General features: G+C 41.3%; 2 protein-coding genes across 5 annotated transcripts in view; one reads left to right on the top strand and one right to left on the bottom strand.

Annotated features, from left to right (window-relative positions):
• The window catches only part of lipib (lipase, member Ib), a 15949-nt gene extending 14426 nt beyond the window's left edge, over nucleotides 1-1523 (top strand). Inside the window, exon 11 of the mRNA XM_085287631.1 lies at nucleotides 1-1523. This exon is cut by the window's left edge and continues 418 nt beyond it. The gene's annotated coding sequence lies outside the window, so the exon portion shown is untranslated.
• Nucleotides 1524-2921: 1398 nt separating this feature from the next.
• Nucleotides 2922-16245, bottom strand: LOC146567646 (uncharacterized). 4 transcript variants are annotated; one of them, XM_085287589.1, is made up of 11 exons: nucleotides 16007-16245; nucleotides 15071-15114; nucleotides 12450-13100; nucleotides 11290-12108; nucleotides 8222-8391; nucleotides 7503-7623; nucleotides 7279-7348; nucleotides 7046-7182; nucleotides 5728-5794; nucleotides 4072-4171; nucleotides 2922-3371 (listed from the first exon to the last, which is right to left on the bottom strand). In XM_085287589.1, exons 2-11 carry the CDS (start codon nucleotides 15103-15105, stop codon nucleotides 3358-3360), a joined length of 2184 nt encoding a protein of 727 aa, XP_085143715.1. In that variant the 5' UTR covers nucleotides 15106-15114; nucleotides 16007-16245; the 3' UTR covers nucleotides 2922-3357. The 4 variants fall into 4 exon arrangements, with proteins under 4 accessions (XP_085143715.1, XP_085143716.1, XP_085143717.1 ...); XM_085287590.1 differs by lacking the exon at nucleotides 16007-16245 and adding an exon at nucleotides 15782-15991; XM_085287591.1 differs by lacking the exon at nucleotides 15071-15114.
• Nucleotides 16246-19004: the final 2759 nt, after the last annotated feature.

The raw sequence follows: 19004 nt of genomic DNA, 5'->3' as shown, positions 1-19004 counted from the left end.
CGACAAACAAGGCAAGAAGGCACTCTCCGTGTTTGTGGCTCGCGAGGGAAGTCAGCCAAAGTTGAGGAAAAGATTCCTTCACCTGAACTCAGCCAACTTCAACTGATTCCTTCGCTACAGCCCTTGTTATTCTCAGCAAGCAATCATTCATGAATATGCAATTACAAATACACAGGACATTCTCAAACAGTCATATCTGAACAACATCAGTGTCTGTATTCTGTGTGTGTAGGTGCATGTGTGTGTGTGTTTCCAGCCATACTATACATAGACATAGAAGTAGTAGAAGTAAGCGTCTTACTAAACTATAAAAACAGGAAGTTGCAATAGGTCATATCTCAAATACACATGTAAAGGTGTGAAGTCTTGCACATCAAGAAACAGAACAGTCTGGTATCAACAGCTATAATGGAATTACAACGTCAAGGCTGCTTCCTCTCACACAGTCTTATCAGACCTAATAAGGATGTGACTTTGATCAGCATGCAAACGATTATATATTTCTAAGCACAAATGACAACATAAAAAACATCTCACTCTTACAGTTCACCTGCTGTGAAACTCACACTGTCCACAAGGAAATGCAGAACTTATCTGTGTGTTTGAAGACGACACATTTGCAGAAGGAAAAACATTTAGATTACTTTTTGTAAATGTTGCGAGTTTGTCACTGACATCGAGTGGCAGGGACAGAGTTTACAAAGGAGCTTTTAAACAGTATAATGTCATAAAATCTGGATTCATGGAAAGAAGCTTTCCTGCGGCACTCTCAGGTGCGGTGATTACCTGTAATATGTTTTCATCATTGCTTCTAAGCTTTCTGATCTCCTGAGTTCATGATCACATGGTTCTCTGCCTAAAACTGCCCAAAGAACATCTCCCCTTTAAAGCATGAACCATGAAATAATTGCCACACATAATTATGTCATTTGCCACAATTCAAAATCATTTTTGTAATTTATTGACTAAAATTTAATTGTGTATTTATTTATTTAGGTTTTCAGGGGGGGGAATCCCACTGATGATGTAGAAAACTCCCAAAATCTCATCAGACACACTGAGTGCTGAGGCGTTAAACCCACTGAAGAGCGTTCACTGAGCCATGTGACCGGTGAGGTCTTGCACTAAACGCTGCTCTCTGGTGACCTGTTTTGCTTCTCCTTCTTCCTCGTTGCCTTTCTACCAGCAGCTCTCGAGCGTTTCTGTCTGAGCTCCTCACAGACCCCCTCCTGCTGCACACGTAAAGCGAGCGCTCTAAAAAGATCCGTTTGGAGACGGATTATCTCTTCGCTGCTGCCTGAACTGTGACGCTGCCATGACCTTTGCTCACAGCGACGCTAAGCCGCACAGTTTGTTGTGGCGCCGGAGCTCGGGGTCATGTGATATGTGACTGTAGACATGTGTATATACAGTTAGAAGTAGTTGGTAACGTAGAAGAGCATTGAGCAGGTTTTACTCAGTAAATGTTTCAGCGCTAAAACCTCAGCTCTACTTTTTTATGTATTCTCACATTGTTTGAAATAAATAACTTGTTATACCATCAAAGACCAGATGTATTTGCTTTGACTGTCTTTTTGAACCTGTAAATGAAATTAAGTCTGCGTAACCACGGCAACTTCCACACCACACTGGTCCCAAGTTAAAGCTGCTGCAGAGCACAGCGAAAGACTGAATTAAAGAACATTTTTTTAAAGGTTTATGCCGATAATAATAATTATCATTGATAATCAAACTCAGACTTCATATTACGTTCGTCCAAATTCTCAAGCCAACGCTCATTTCTTTACATTTCAGTAGTAAAATAGATGATTTATTGAAACATGTAAACCTATTTGGAAATATAGTCCATGTACATATGTACATATACCAATTATAACAAGCCTGAAGCTCAGTGTTTGTATGACCACAGCCTGAACGCTCTCAGGTATTTCTTTAAGTAGTGTTCAGGAACAGTCCTCCGGGCTAATGAAGAACATTCAAAGCTCTTCTTTGGATGTTTCTGTTCTTGTGATCATGTTGAGGTCCGGACACTGGGGAGGCTGATCCATGACTGACAGTGCTGTGTTTGGGGTCACGCTTAAAAATGAAGACTTTACCAATCAGATGCTTTCCAGATGGTCTCGCAGGGTGGATCAAAATCCGACAGGCACTTTTCTGCATCGATTGTGACGTGATCACCAACGCTGCTGGCTGAAACTGAGCCACAAATATGACCCTCGCAGTGTTTCACAGATGGCTGCAGCTCCTGACCTCCAAACATACTGCCGGTGACTTAAAATTTCAAATTTGGACTCATCACTCAGAGCTTTGCTGGACTTTTCCTACATTTAAAGGACATGAGTGTAGACATCTGCTGTACAGGTTTGTTCCGTTTTTGTTCTTTTGCCTCTGCTTGTTCAGTTTCCTTATTTATTTATTCTGAGTTTGCAACTAGCAGCTGTTTGTTAATCGATCTTTGGCTTAAAAAAAATACATTCAAGGAAAAAAATCCAAACAAACGACGTTTTTGTGACAGGCTGCTAGAAGCAAAGATATCATTTAAAGTTGGTTCTTTGCTGTCGGTTGCATGTCGACACAACACTGACACATTTTTCAGGATTTCTGTGTTTGCCGATTTTACTAAACCTCATTTTTCATGGATGCCAGAACATGTGTGAAGAGAAAAAGCTGATTTATTTGGACCATTTTCTTCTAACCCTCGGTGCGTCTTTGTCTGGGAGCTGAGGAGCGTTTGTCCCTAAGTGTGGTTAATGATGTCACTCTGGCTGAGCACACAGGTTCACTTTCAGCACAGTTTAACTCGTTTGTCCTTCTCAACAAGTTTGAACGCTTTCAAAACCCCAACGACTCAAATATGTTTTTCTGCGTACGGGTTCCCTCAGAAATAAAATGTAACTTTTAAAATCAAGCGACAGACACGATTTAAAAACAAACGTTTTATTTGTTCAGCACCGCTCGGCGAGCAGCGTGAAATGTGTACACAGAACAAGGACAAAGAACAAAACCTGTCACCAAAACACAGAAACGTTCATTACAAACAGACTTTCAGGGACGGGTAAAAACGAGCCTGTTCGTGAGGAAACTCTCAGACTCTCACCAACAACACAAAGACATTTTGAAATGGTTTCAAATCAAATTATGAGGGAGAAGAAGCAACATAACAGGTGCAAACACAGACCAGCGCTGCACGAATCAGCATTTCACATTTTTCTACTTCATCTCTCAGTCTGCTGCGTCCGTCGCAAAAACACCGGCACAGCAGAGGCCTCTTCACATCCGACATGTTACCATGGACGCAGGTCGGCCCGAGAACGGCTGGTTTTATAAATGCAAACGGAAACCACTCGAGGAGCCCGGTCACCAGTTTGGACCTGTGGAGGTGGGGACAGAAAGATGAGGTCAGACAAAAAAAGGAAAGAAACTCCAGGCTAACAGGGGGGTGAAGAATAAACCAAAAAAACAAGGATTTAACTGGTCGAACTGGAAAGAGACGAGGCGAGAAGACTGGATTGGACGAGATCCAGGAAGCTGATCTGTGTGGGCGGGTGAGGAAACCACCTTTGATTAAAATGTGTCAGCAGGGTAAAGTTCAGAGGGAATATCCCACTAACCGAGCGCCTTAGACAGGCAGGGAGAAGGGGAGGAGCTTAAGGTCCGTTACACAACGGGGACAAACCAAATAAAGCCGACTAAATGTGTCACAGCCAGCCTCAGATAGCAGCGAGCCGCGGCTGTGACGTCTGCCTTTCAGCAGCTTTACAACCAGCTCCAGGTGGAGGCAGTCAGAATAAAGACTGAGAGGTGGGGTTAAAGAGGGAGGAGCTTCTGCTGGTGACAGCAACACGAGCACACATGCTGTACGGAAGGAAAAAGGTGATCTTTTTAAAAGAAAACTTTTTTCTCTTATATGTTTTTAACATGAGAGCTGGTGTGTGGCTTTGGTTAAAAACAATATTTATTCACCACAGAAATGACCATCAGTGTCAGACGACCTTAAACCCTGAGAATATGAGCAGTGAGGAGGATCAGCCACTCACTTTTCATTTCTTTTAGCCATCTTGTTAAATTTACCTGCAGAGCTGTTGCGGAAGTTCTGTTTCTGAAAGCCGAAGCGACTGTTCCCGTGTTGGGCGCCTGCGTTCAGCCTGTTCAGAGCTCCTCTCCTCGGTCCCTGTGGAGCAGAAAAAGACCCAAGTCACTGGCAGTGACCCAGTTCAGGGACGGCGTCCTTCAAGGGACGATTACATTAAACTTTTATAGCTTGTGAATTTTCTTTTTAGTCATATAAGACAAACACAGTGACACCAATATATTAAAAGAACAATATTTGTCTCTTGTATATACAATACCTCCATATAGACACTGTAAAAATTGTCTTTGAGATGGAGATTTGAAATGATATGAAACAGAAATATGTGCCCTGAATCTTTACTGAAGCTCTGTATTTGAAACAGGGACACGTTTCACTGCTCTAAGGTTTTAATTATCCCTTTAAGACCTTCCACAGAACCAAGTCCGCCAGAGCTTATATTATATTTTTTACATGCTGTAGAGCCATTTGTGGGAGCATTTCAAGTTGCTATACATCAATACAACCATTAAACCCCAAATTATAATAATATGTCTGCATTACGTGCATAGTAATTACATAAATTGCAAAAAAGTGCAATAAACTACAAAAAAATGAAAATCGATTTTGTTTTTTTTAACATATATTTCTAGTTAGAGAAATTTAAGAGGCTCATCCCTGAAAACTGTAAATACAAAAAAGTTGCACAAACTAGTTTCCCACCACAGGACATTTATTTTAAGTGTCTTCATGGTTTTGTTTTTGAAATACACCAATTTTTATATACTGCAGGAAAAACTAAAATAAATATTATACTGCAAATTTGCAAAAAAAACAGCATCAAAATAAACTATTTCCAGCAGTGCAATATGAGTCCTAAGCATCCCAGAAACAACACAGAAAGTCATAAAGTCAAACATAACTTTTAAAAACAACAGTATAGGCTCATAAAGCCCTGAAGGTAAAAAACTACATTTCCGCGTTTTGGGCAGGAAATGGCAGACATGCGATAGTTTGCGCTGACGTCTGTTCCGACGTAGGAAGTGTTACGAACAGCTGATCGGATCGGCAAAGCGTGTTTCTGGAATATTAGGTTTTTGTTGCTGCAAGTGCTTTTTATGAAGTTTTTGCAAAGCTTTATGTGGAAGGAAACCGTGACCGAGGACAAGCTGATGGCATAAGATGTAAGTACAACTCCTCCGGTTTCATATGCAAAAACCATTATTGCGCTAGCTTACGTGGTTGCAGTGCTACCGGGATTTAAAAATAGTTACGCAAAACGGAGCGTGCCCGCTCCGATCGGCTTTAAAGGGTTAGACACATCAGCTAATCCCAGCTTAAGATACTTAACATGGCAAAAATAAAAATAAAAAAATCAGTAAAAGTAAAAAAATAAATAAATTAAATACAAAATGTAATTCATTTCATCCTTTGCTGTTTAAAACACTTCTGGCGGAAAGTCTAAGGATTTCTAGGCAACTTGGGCAGCACATCGTAAACTAGACCGTCCCATTTAACAGCCTCAGACTTCAAGCGTTCAAAGGATGAAGCCCCTGGATTGGGACACGCCCACTTTGACCTTTTCAGGAAGTCATCACCAAACGTGTCACATGACTAAGCCAGGTGAGACTCGCTGTAACCCGGCTCTTAATGCTCACCGTGCTTCCATCTCGTCTCCTGTGGTCCACATGAGGCATCTTGTCACTGTATCCCATTACTGGATCACTGACAACAAAAACACATTTCAAAACTATTTAATCAGTGACAAGAATAAAAGAAACTTTACTTCAGTTAAAACTGAAGGATATTGTGCTTGACTGTACTCAAGTGTCCTAAAGACATTAAAGCCTGGATGGCCCTCAACCTTCTCCACATCTTGTCTTTGGCTTTTGACGTGTTGATTTTATTGTATTCTATTTATTTTTGGTCTTTTTCGTTGCTGTTTTTATGCGTTTACTCCTCTGTACAGCATGTTGGCCCACGGTGGTTGTTTTAAAGTGCAGCTGGTACAGTATGACAGTTATATTAACACAACAGTGAGTCAAATGTCAATGTGCAGAAAACATCTGGAGGCAAACAAACATCTTTTTAATACATGCGTCGACTCTTCTTTCAGACACCAGGTGCAGCCTGCTAAAGGGGCAGCTATCCATTATCATCCCACTGAGCCATTGATGAAAACCACAAGAAAGAATAAAAGCCCTACTGCAGGTCAGGTCACATGACATGACCACAGGTAAAACACCTTGAATACCAAAAATCAGCTTAATAAATAAAGCCTGGCTCACTGGGAGCTCACTTCCTGTTTGACTTCTTCACATGTTTTCTTTGTCTCATGCTGTTTGTGACAAACTGAGGTCATTTTATTTTGAAGAGTTCTTCGAGTGACTCCAAAAGACATTCAGCTCCAAGCTAAACAAATCCATTTGACTCTTTGTTAAAAAAGGACCATTTTTATGCTCCTACAGGCTAATAAATAATGCTAATAAAAATGTGTAAACAACAGAAACTCAGTGCAGTGGGCTGCAGCGTGAAATCTTATGAGTTATTGATTCGTGGAGCTCAAAGGAATGTTTACTGACTTCACTCACGTTTGTTTATTTTTGTTTTTTTGCCATAATTTGGGGTGCAGGGATGTTTCCCCATAAGCAGACTGTACTTTGAGCTGCTGCACAGATGTTTAATCAACCTAAAAAGTACATGCACATGCCATCCAGCATGTGACTAGAGGACAAAAACCAACAACTAACATCATGATGTCCATTCAGCTCTCCAGTAATGATCTCACTCCTTGCTACGCTCGTGACCAGAGTCCTCTTTGTGCTCTGGAGGGTCCACGTAACAAGGACTACCTCCTTGCACCTAATCTAAGAAAGATTGCCCTTCTGACGATTGCACATGAACATATTCTGCCAAAAACAGCATCTACAGAAACATTGTCAAGTGATTGATAAGAAGACTTAGGTTAAAACCCACCTGCATGCACCCAGGGGGCGCTGTGACATAGTGCTCCCAGCTATTGTAACTTTAACCCCTTCCAGTTTCTCCTGTCGCCTCCTTTCCAGGTCGTGCCTCAGGTCACCCGGACCTCGCACCGGCTGCAGCCTCACGCCCTGAGGTCAATTTACCAAAAGGATTAATGAATCAGTCAAAACCAGAGCTCCCAATAGTCTCTAGTATCAAGTGCATTTCTTTATTTCTCTTTTTACCTGTGTTGGTCTCGAGAAGAACAGAGGCTTGTCATCACTGAGCAGCGAGTTCATATCCAAACTGAAACCTCTGCAGACAAGAAGGAGAAAGCCAAGAGAAAAGATTTTAGAGTCATTTTTAGGGCATCTGTAAAGAAAAAGGAAGATATTTCTTATAATTTATGTACTGCTTTCACCATCACTTTACTTCGGCAGGTAAACAAACTTTATGCCTGTCCACCTACTGGTTTGACTCGAATCCCTCGTCCGACGTCAGCTCCTCCATCTCTTCTTCAGAAAAGCTGCCTTCTTGTGGAGCTGAGAAGCGCTGATTCAGGGTGATCCCATCCCCTCTGAAATACTGCTCTGTAAATGCAGACCACACACACTTAAAACACACCAATTGTACGACTATTTGCACTTCTTAGCTCACCTTTCTTCTATATGATTACACGCACATCAATGCTGCTCGGTGCCTTTTATTTAGATTTTATTCTTTTTTTATCCTTTTTTTTGTAATTTTACTCTGTCCTAAAGAACAACAGAATCCCGTTACTCTTATTTTGAAAGTTTAGTTGCTGCTAACCAGCAAGTCCTGCTAATGTCTAAGAAGACAAAGTAAGCTCCCAGTAGAGCCGCATTTCATCCCAGAGTCAGACTGGTTCGGCTCCGGAGATCTGACGTGAGCTGGGCGGTTTACTTTAACCAGACCCTGCACCACATGGAGAGCTGTTTCATGTACTGGTAGCCTAACCTGGCTGATGCTGCAGAGCAATGCAAAGACCACCTGTGGGTGCCTAAGCTGTGTAGCCTCCAACTAGTGTTAGGAGGAAGACAAGGAGTGCAATAACCTCACCTACCAAAATCTATTGCCACAAACACTGTGCCGCTCATTGTTGGACCTAGTTTTTGTTGTTTTGTCAGAAAATATCTGCAGGCCCTGTGTGCAACATGCAGTACTAACCTTTGACAAGGTGCACGAGTGTGATAATCTCCTGGGCAAACGTCCCAGTGTGCATGGCGGTCTCCTGATATGTGCCGGAGTGCTCCAGCATGGGCAGGAAGTCCAGACGCTGGCGACCAACATTGACCAGATCTAAAGAGAGCTGCCTGTCTGAGGAATAACACAGCGGGCTGCAGGACGAGGAAGAAAAGAGGGAGATTGATACCAACACAATGAATAAACACATGATAAATGATCCTTGTGGCCAGGGAATCGGCGTTTGTTTAGCATGGCTTAAGTCACTGAAAATCAGCTTTAATGCCATTTTAATATTTAGTTTCTACACTGTGTTTACATCCTTACTTAATGCAGTGTTTTTTAAAAGATGGATCTTAAATGTACACTCCTTTCTGTACCAATCACACTTAAGTAAAAAAGTCGTTACCTTACCCAGTAAACTTACCTTTAACGAGTCCCACAAATCACAATGCTTACAGTAACTAGTCTTTTATTTGGTTGAATAAAAAGGAAGGTTTTCACCCTTAAGCGCACAGAGAATCACACCAATTTTATTCATTTTAATGGATATTTAAAAAGGCTTAAAGGAGAAGCCAGAGAAGCCCAATATACGCTTTTTTTATTTTATTTATTTATTTTTATATAACTGGCAGGTGAGCTAAAGCTTGGGGCGAAAGTTCACACTTCTTTTCTCGTATGAAATCTTCGACTCTTAGTTCATATATCTGATCCGCTTGTCTGCTGGATTCTCCAGTCCTGTCACGGTTCAAGAGGAACGACACAGAAGTGTCCGATTGTACACAATCTTTAAATTCGTATCCTCCTCCTGACGATTACTTCTTTTAGAAGCTTCCTTTTCAAAGCACTGTCGAAGGACGATGCTGATTAACCTCTTGGTAACAGATGTGATTGAAGGTTTCCAGTTATCCAGATTAGTGATCTTTCTGTATATGGAGTCCATTTTTCCTTTCAACAATAGTGATTACTGGTGTCTTCTGAAACCATTGACAAGGCCTAAAATTCTCTGCTGTCACCACTGAAGATTATGTTCCTGGATTTATTTTCTCTTCTTAAACTAAGGACAATTTCACTTCAGTTTTCTTCAGGATAAATCATCCTTTTATGTTTGCTGCTTTGAAATGCTCCAGCTCCTAATTTATTCAGGTTTATAGCTTCGTCGCCATCTTTTCAAAGCGTTAATGAGGGTGCATTTTCCCCAGTTATCTTCTGTGATGATGATGATGATGATGATGATGATGATGATGATTCCTTTATTTTAGCTGGTTGATGATATTCACGTCATTAGTCTCCTCCTCAAAAAGCCTGTAACTAATGTTTAGGCCGTGAAGTTGAACTCTTTTCATGATCCATCAGACTCCAATGGCTCGCTGCACAAAACACGGACTTGCTTGTGCCTGCCTTTACTTGGACGATTCCTTGCATCTGGATCCTCGGCACGCTTTCCAATAAGATTGTATACGCACAAACATGAAATGGCCAAAACTCACTCACGGCATGCACTTTCTGAGCAGGACTCCATTCACTGTCCTCTCCTTCTTCCCATAACTGATTGGTGCACACAGGTTCCTCATTGATTCCTAAATGTCATCTCTGGTATGTGGCCCAACAATGGCTGCCAAGTCTTCTCATCTTCCTGCAAAATGTCTCATTTTATGGTTTCCCAACATTTTCTCCATGGCAGAGCCTTCAGATCATCATCTTCTTCTTTTGCTTGCTGTAGTGAACTTCCTCTCTGGCATTTAGACAACAAGGTGTGTGGTTTATCACAGTGCATATCAGAGTTTCCATGTTTATTTTTAGTAGTACCATCAGTTACTGCCAGTTTTGCTCAACTTCCCTTTCAAAACAAGAGAAAGAACAGATATTTCCTCTTCCAGTAGCAACAGCATTAGTCCAGATGTCACTGACTGTGTCCTTAAATGCACATACGAGGCAAATCCTAAATTCACTGAGGATCATTTTTCATTTCCAAGCAGCTCCAAAAGAAAGCAGAAGCAAAAACTCTCTTTATGTTATCAGCACACCGAAGACACCATATTACCAAGTGATGACGGAGTGAGAGGTGGTGTTTGGAGGGTGCACATCACGCTGTTTTTTGATTTTAGAAAACATGGTTTAATGTAGGTTTCAGTAGCAAACTCTTCTTTAGACTCAGACGGTCTGAGATCCTCCTGAAAAACATGTGTGATTGCCAGCGCCCACAGGAGTTGCATCTGCTGATCGAATCCTGTCAGTACTGTGTCTTGTATCCCACATTCAGCTTTCAAAGTCCATCAATCAGTAAAAACCAACAATGTTGTAGATGTAAGGTAAATATGCCTCTTAAAGCAGTTTTAAATCAAACATCATCCAGAGTTGGGGGTAGAAATTGCACCTTTCCATCCTCAAAAGGGATAAATTAGGATTCAGTCATCTTCATTACGAAATAACAGGTCCTTTGGATTCATCTACACAATTTAACTCAACGCATTAAAAAAAATAAATCAAGTGCAAAATTGACTCCTTTATTTGTGCGACTGGAACTTGAATTCAATGAAACAAGTTTGTTGCAAATTTTCTTCCAGGTGAATTCTGAAAAGCACAAATGAAGACTCCGCATCAGCACCATGCTTCCTAAAATAAAGGCCATATTCGGTTCGGGACTAACATCATGGAGTTGGAAGTTCCTTTTGTTTTCCTTGAGGTGTCCTGCAGTCCACAAGTATTCATGAGAGTGACTTCCACTTTAAATGAACATGGACTCCTTGGAGAAACTTCTATGAAGCATCCCAGCCATATGAGGTAACGGCACATATGATTGGGTAGGTCCCTTTAATTCCCCATAAGGGAACACATTTCCAGTACTGGTTCTGAATCTGCCAGTATTCAAATCAATTTCATCCAAAATCAATTTTAATATCAGATGACATGGAATTATTTGTGCTTTTTTCAATGCCAGTCTTCAAACTCCATGTGGCAGCTTCATGGGTTTTTTTCTTCTTCACAAGATCATGAAAAGAAAGTGTGAACTTTCACCCCTCACCCTTGATAAGATAAAGAAAATACTCTACCTGTTCTGGTTTATGGGCCGACTCATGTCCACCTTGATGGTTAGCGTTTCCTCTGTTAAAACCGTCATATTATTGGCTTTCTGATTGCTCCATCCCTGCTGCCTCAAATGGGGCATTTTAGGGTCCAAATCCCTCCTTGGGGGCCGTTCCAGACTTCTAGGCCTTTCCTGGTCCCACTGTTGAAGTTTGTCTTTTTCTGCCCAGTTGGGCTCATCTTTAGTGTCGTCGTCATAATCTTCCCTAACGGGGTGGAACCCTTGTCTCTGCTCTTCGCGAGGAAGATCTTGGTATCCCTGGGAGGCCTGCTGTAAGCGTGGGTGATTTCTTGGTTGTCCTGGCCGTCCGCTTTGATTTGGGTTGTACCTCCTTCTTGCTGGTTGAGTGGCACCTCTCCCCCTGTGATTCATGGGGCCACCTTGAACACCATATCTTGCTGCATTTGACCTGTCCTGAAGCACAGGGCTTCTCCTAGTTTCATAATAGTTTGATTCCCCCGAATTACCTTGATAACGGTGTTCTCGTGGATCTTCCTGATCATCCAACCTGGTTCCCGTCTTCCTAAAAAGCTCCTCAGAGGAGCCCCCTGGACGGGGCTTCCTCTGTCGATCAAACTCAGGCTTGAGATCCCTGTGGTCATCAAACCTTTCCCATCGTGGCAGCTTTCTATTGTCTCGGATGCCATGATCGTGTTCAATGACAAGTGGCCCCGAGTACCGACCGTCTCCGTGGGGGAGGTTTCCCCGAGTGTCTTCACCAAACTCATGTCTGCTTCCTTCCATTGAGTAACCCTTTTCCCCAAAGTCCTTCTCATTCCTGGACCTGTGGTGGCATAAGAGGAGGCGGTTCAACATCTTCACTTTTAAATTCAGACTGGAAATAATCAAACCTAAATGAATCAATATGTAATCATTAATGTATTATCACTGATAACACAAATAATGAAAAGAGGTCAAAATAAGACAAAAAGAACTTTACATTTCTCAGAAAGAAGGTAAGAAACTATAAGCCATGCAATATTTAACACTAGAGTAGTGCATTAGTGAAATTAAGGCATGAAGATGAACAGTGAGGAAATTTGCGCTACAGAAAATTAGAAGATAGGAATCTTCTACGTTCTTCATTTCCCGATAGTGCTGCAAAGCATTTTGCTTAAAATTTACCCAGGATGATTGACGTCATCCATTTCTCTTCGTTGTCTTTTAAAAGGGAGGCCCCTCTCATGATGTGGGTTTTCCCTTTGTCTGCCTCTATTAGGACCTTGAGTGAATCTCCTCCCTCTTTCCCCATCTCCTCCAACTCTTTGGTCGTCAGACCTCAAACTGGGACTGAGGTCTGTGAACCTCCACCGATCCCTGACCTGCTCCTCTCTCTTCCAGCCCATCCCCGAATCCCTCTGGTCTGAATTAGACCTCGGTGTCGGTGGCAACCTTTCCCTTGTGAACTTCGGAGGCGACCGACTCCTGTGTTCAAAATTCTGGAATTCCTCTCTAAACCCTTCTCTTCTCCTATCTCCATCAAATCCTCCATCTCTCACTGGGGGAAACTTCCATTCTTCATAGCGTACATCATGGCGGGGTGATAACCTCCTGTGGTGAAACTCCTCCCGGTCTTTGTAAGGCTGACGTTCAAATCGATGGTCATCTGTGAATGGAGGGGCTCTCCTCTGCCCTTCTGGATACATGTCTTCACTGAAGTTCTCCCTGATTTCTTCAGAACCTTTCCGAAAGCGTTCCCTTCTGTCCATAGAAATCCCATCCAGATCTCCACTTGGTCTGTGTGGATCAAAGCCAGGTTCCTCCAATGGCAACCTCCTGAAAAAGTGAACATAGAAAAAAAAATATATATATATATATCATTTTAGAAACAGATAGCACCGGAATTAATGCATCAGCATCTAGAAAATAATTTTAAATCAGTTTTTGGGAAGCATAACTTCACTTGGAAGTACAATCTAGAACACTAGCAAGATAGTGTAAGAAAATAAGCAAATAAGTACAGTGGAACCCTGGCTTACGAAGACCCATGGTACGGCAAAATGCCCACGTAACGAAATAGATGAAATAGAAATTAAATTTTTTTTAAATTAAATCCCATAATGTTATGTACATGTACACATACGTATGTATGCATACATATGCTTTCTTCAACCTCCGCCACCTCCTCCTCCACCAAGAACTTCATCTTCAGCCAGCATCGCCTCACTCAAAAGGCGATGGAAATTTTGACTTACGAAAGACCCTCTGGAACAAATTAATTTCATAAGTCGGGGTTCCACTGTATATTCAAAACAATAAGGACTGCAATTACCAGTTTTAAAAAATCTGATTCATTTCTAAAAATGTAATGATGTAATGAAAAACAATATACCAGTAAAAATGACAAGAACAGTAACTTAAAATCAATACAATTAGTAGAAATTGAACACTTGTGAGTTGAGCTGTGTTGGAGTACACCCAATAACAGATGATAGTGTGTCAGAACTATTTAAACTATAAAATATAAAACTGTCTGAGAAATATTAAGGTTTCACACCATACAGGACATTAAAATCAACTTTTCACATTTTAAAACCAACTTTAAGGCTAATTGGAAGCCAAAATAATGACCTCAGTGCAGCTGTGACATGGTCAGATTTCTTTTTGCTAAGAACTATGCCAGATAAAGTTGGTTACGGTGCTTTGCAATGTTCCCGTGAACAGAGCATTGCAGTTGTCCCGATTTGAAATATTGAGGCAAGGAACAACACTGGCCCAGAAAAATTCAGTCAAACGATGATTTATTGAGCACATGCCTGGGAAGATGTACACTGCAACACATCAGCATAGATCCGCCTCTAAGAATACGCTTGAGACTACTTTTTTAATGTCAGGGTTAACGCACCTTCATGCGTCAAATGAACATCGAATGCAACAATTTTAGATATCTTAAATATCTAAAAAACAGACAAAGACGTTCCTCTTTCTATCACACCTTCCATATATGGCAATTAGTTTCAGGCCCAGATGGTCCCTGTGGGCTTGTCCTTTTCTTGACCTGTCTTCTGTCACTTGTTACCTGTCAAGCTCAAACGCAGTTAGAAGCTAAATGAATTCCTGGCCTTCGGCCTGGCCTATGTTTATATTATATGTATCTGTCAGCGTGAATGCTGTTTTAACCTTCTGTTGCTCCAAGTCACTTACACAATAGATTGTGAAGACATCGTGCTCACAAAGCTTGAAACCTTAAATAGACTGAGCATCAATTCTTCACGAGCACAACATAAAATGTGTATACAATGATTATAGCTGCACCTGTACTAAAAAGGTTAATATGATGCCAGTAGCTTCAATAAACAGTTTAATGCATAATGCAATGTTAATGATAAAGGATATACTGTAGCAGTAAAATGATTTCTGTATCTCCACACAGTCAAGTGGAAAAAAAGTACAGGCCAGATTTCCATCGACCTTATGCAACAGAAAGCTCCAAACTTTTTCAATACTTTTAGATGATAGAAAACAGAACAACAGCACAGTTAGAGCCGATTTTGGAAAATAAGGTCAGCAACTGAAATTTCCAGACTCTCAGCTTCAGCACCAGTGATCGCATCAGTTTGTCTTGTGCGTACACAGGGGTGGAGACAGGTAAACATAACTGTGCCTCTCAAGTTAAACAGCAGGGGTCCTAAAAATGACCCCGTGGGAACACCAGACGGTATAAAATATTCCCCAAGTAACCAAACACTACAGTCACACGCTAGAATGGCTGTATAATAAAAGCACAGTTAGTGCAGCGTATTTACCTGTAATGTGGTGATCGAGACCGTGGTATTGACATTTTGTCAACCTTAAAGGAAAGAACAGCATTTTATTACAACATCAAGAGTGCTGGGACAACACCCAATTTTACAGTCAACTCTGCAGCAGGTGCAGAGGACAAAACTCAGCCTTTCAACATTCATTTCTGCAAGAAAGCTTGAACAGGGCTAAAACTTCACTGCAGGCATGATTTCAAAAAGTTCAAAGAAACGTGGTTATTAAAATATTGGACACATACGCTTACAACAACATCGCACTGGTGTAGAACAACTGGACAGAGGTGGGCCGACACCTGACACTTTCCACCATAGTATGTATACTCTGTTTCTAATATACAAATATGAGCCAAACTATTTTAAAATCGTGTAACTCAGGAAACACTAGCTCAGCAAAATAGATTTGACAAAGTTATTAAAAGTCTAACTGCTACCACAGCTATATATAAATAAGAATCTTTTAACGTTACTCTGCATAAGCTAAACAAGCTTAAGTTAACATTAGTAGGGCTCCCATCTTAAATATTATAATCATGCATTAACTACTCCCATCAAAAATAAAGTTAACCAGTATCCACTGCATTAATCGATTACTCATCCAAACCATCTGTAATGTAGGTTTTCAGACTGGATAAATGCCTGCAGGTCTCACATGACACCAACCTGAATATTTTCTACAAACTAAGACAGTTAACTCACTGATCACCGGGAACATCAGGGTCAGCGGTGCTTTAAGGGGCACGCCGATAAATCGAAAAACGCCCCTTCTTCTTTAATGTTACACAAACCACAGCTCTGTTTCCGTATGAGGAGCTTTTTGCTTTAAAGAGCATCAAAAAGAGCGTCTTGCATGTCATCACACATGTTTCCTAAACTAAACAAGGATAACGCTGGTTAGCAGCTAATGCTACGCAGTTCTCTTACCTTTGACCGCGACGCGCGACAGGCCAACGATCGGCTAACAACGCTAGCTAAAAAAACAAGGATAAACGCACCAAAATACGACCAAATAACAGATTACAAACCGAGATTACAATCCTATCTGTCGCTAAATTTAACCAAACGCCAGCTGCGTGCTACTCTTTCCGTTAAACACTGTAAATAAAGAGACTGTGTGGACATTTGCTCCCAAAGATCCGCCAAAAAAACCTGAGCTCAACACTTCCGCCACGGGCCTTTCAAAATAAGATGGCTTAAACCCTCTTAAAAATATGTGCTAAATATCAGCGACACCGTTACATTTTCAACTTTAGTGAAAGCTATTATACCATATTTACGATAGAGATACTTTATTTATTTATTTATATTAGCTGGAATATTTTATTATTGTAATTAAAAATCAAATTAAAGTGAAGAAATAATCAATAACAGTTTAAATAAGTCGTTTCTTGTAGTTTAGAAAACTAAAACAAAATATCAACAGACTAAAACAAATAATATTAGCTTTGTTGAAATTAATATTTTTGTTATGTTATGTAATTTTATTTTCTAATTTTGTATTAAAAGTTATACTTATTTTACTTTATTGCATTTATTTTGTATGTTGTATGTGAAGGGAGGAGACTGGCTGCTGGACTTTTATGAGGGGAATGTTTTCCATTCCCTCTTTAGTCTGTGTTTTAGTTGTGGCAGATTCTAAAACACAAACTTACTCAGAGAGCGCAAATCTCAAAGGGCAAGGGCTATACTAAACTTTGATGTTCTATGATGTTTTTAGAATAGAATAGAATAGAATAGCCTTTATTGTCATTGTACAGAGTACAACGAAATTGGAGTGCCACTCCCTTGGTGCAAGTTTCAATAATAAATATAAATGTAAAATATAAAAAGTACAAAAAAACAATCGTAAGTACTCAATCAATATTATGTACAATATATACAGGATAGCAGCATTAATATAATGACAGCATGAATAGCAGCATAATATAATGACAGTAACGGTATGGAATAGGTTCAATTGTTTTTGTGCTTATTTACTACGGTGATAGCTCTGGGAAAGAAGCTATCCCTGAATCTGTTTGTCCTGGTTTTATGTGACCTGTACCGTCGGCCTGACGGTAATAGTTCAAACAGTTGGTTGCTGGGGTGAGAGTGGTCCTTGATGATATTGCCAGCTCTGCTGAGGTACCGAGAGTTTGCAGTGACCTCCAGGCTGGGCAGAGAGCAGCCAGTGATCTTCTGGGCTGTGTTGATGACCCTCTGCAGTACTTTCCTGTCCGCAGCTGAGCACCCTGCATACCATGTTGTTATGCCGTACGTTAGGATGCTCTCTATGGTGGCTCTGTAAAATGTCACCAGCAGCCTCTCCTCCAGGTTGTTCCTCCTGAGCACTTTCAGATAGTGGAGACGCTGCTGGGCCTTTTTAACCACCGCTGTGGTATTTGCAGTCCAGGAGAGGTCATCAGAGATGTGCACGCCCAGAAACCTCATGGAGTGTACCCTCTCCACACAGTTCCCGTGGATGTAGAGTGGGGCCGGGTCTGCTCTGTCCTTCCTGAAGTCCAAGATAAGTTCTTTAGTTTTCGTGGTGTTCAGTTGGAGGTTGTTAACTGAACACCACTCAGTCAGTCTGTTGACCTCATCTCTGTAGTCCGACTCATCCCCCCTTGAGATGAGTCCAACCACTGTGGTGTCATCCGCGAACTTTATGATGGTGTTTGAGAGATGGGTAGGGGAGCAGTCGGATGTGTAGAGCGTAAACAGGAGGGGACTCAAAACACATCCTTGTGGAGACCCGGTGCTGAGTGTGATGGTGCTGGACCGGTGGGGGCCGAGTCTGACAGACTGTGGTCTATTTGTCAGGAAGTCCTTGATCCAGAGGCAGATGGGGTGGAGAGTCCCAGGTGAGACAGTTTCTGGACCAGGATCTCCGGGATGATATGATTGAATGCTGAGCTGAAGTCCAGAAAGAGCATTCTCACATAGCTTCCTCTGTGCTCCAGGTGACTCAGCGCAGTGTGGAGCGCTATGGTGATGGCGTCCTCGGTGGAACGATTTGTCCTGTAGGCAAATTGGTGGGGGTCCAGAGTGGGAGGCAGACTGGCCCTGATGTGCTGACAGACCAGTCTCTCAAAGCACTTCATCACTACAGGCGTAAGTGCAACAGGCCTGTAGTCGTTTGGGCTATCCAGTTGTTCAGTGATGACGCGATGAATCCTACTTCCGGGCCTAAAGTAGTCTGCGTTTAATATGGCTTTTGTGTTGTTAACATGTTTAATGTTATGTATTTTCTTCTATTTGATTTCAAAAAGCTCCTAAAACAGTCAGTGATCACTGTTGGCCTCCCTCGGTTTTTATTACCGCTAATCATTTATTTAAGCTCAGTTTTTAAAACCTTAGGATGTAACTACAGCCCAGCCCATGCAGCAGTATATGAATGACTAACCTCGTATTGTGGATGGATTATCTCAGTTCTCCTGGCTGAAGTTTGGTCCTTTTACAGCATCCTGCCATGCGATTACATTTGTTCCTGACCACCGAGAACACTCACGGTAACTTTTATCGAGTGGAAAAAAAGTTAGCTTGTTTATATTATGCTAACATAGCTGTGTCGCTAGCAGTCACGTAGTACATCATTATATACCAGCTAGCCCAACTTCAGTAACCCTACAAACGTCACTGCTGTTTAGTTTTCTGTCTTCATTTATGCTGGAAGTGATAACAGAGCTGTACGTTTTAATTTGTTTCCAAAACCCGGCAGTCAGGACATGCTATATTGTATTTAGATAGAAGCTAGCGAGCTAACTCCCTGCTAACTTCTACCTCCGTTAAATGTCATAAATTCCGTTTTCATGGATGCCTGGATGTTAAACTCAATTGTTACACCTGGTAGAGCAGAACGCTGATCATTTTATTAAAGATGAAAGACTTTAGACAGTTTTTCAACTCTCAGTAATGCCATAGTGATCGTTTGATATATGGA

Source organism: Mchenga conophoros, linkage group LG9, assembly GCF_057382185.1.
Source record: "Mchenga conophoros isolate Kocher_MC1m ecotype Shallow Benthic linkage group LG9, M_conophoros_male_GT1.1, whole genome shotgun sequence".
Classification (NCBI taxonomy): domain Eukaryota; kingdom Metazoa; phylum Chordata; class Actinopteri; order Cichliformes; family Cichlidae; genus Mchenga; species Mchenga conophoros.
Note: the sequence above shows the minus strand (reverse complement) of the source record. Positions and strands in the feature narration are given on the sequence as shown.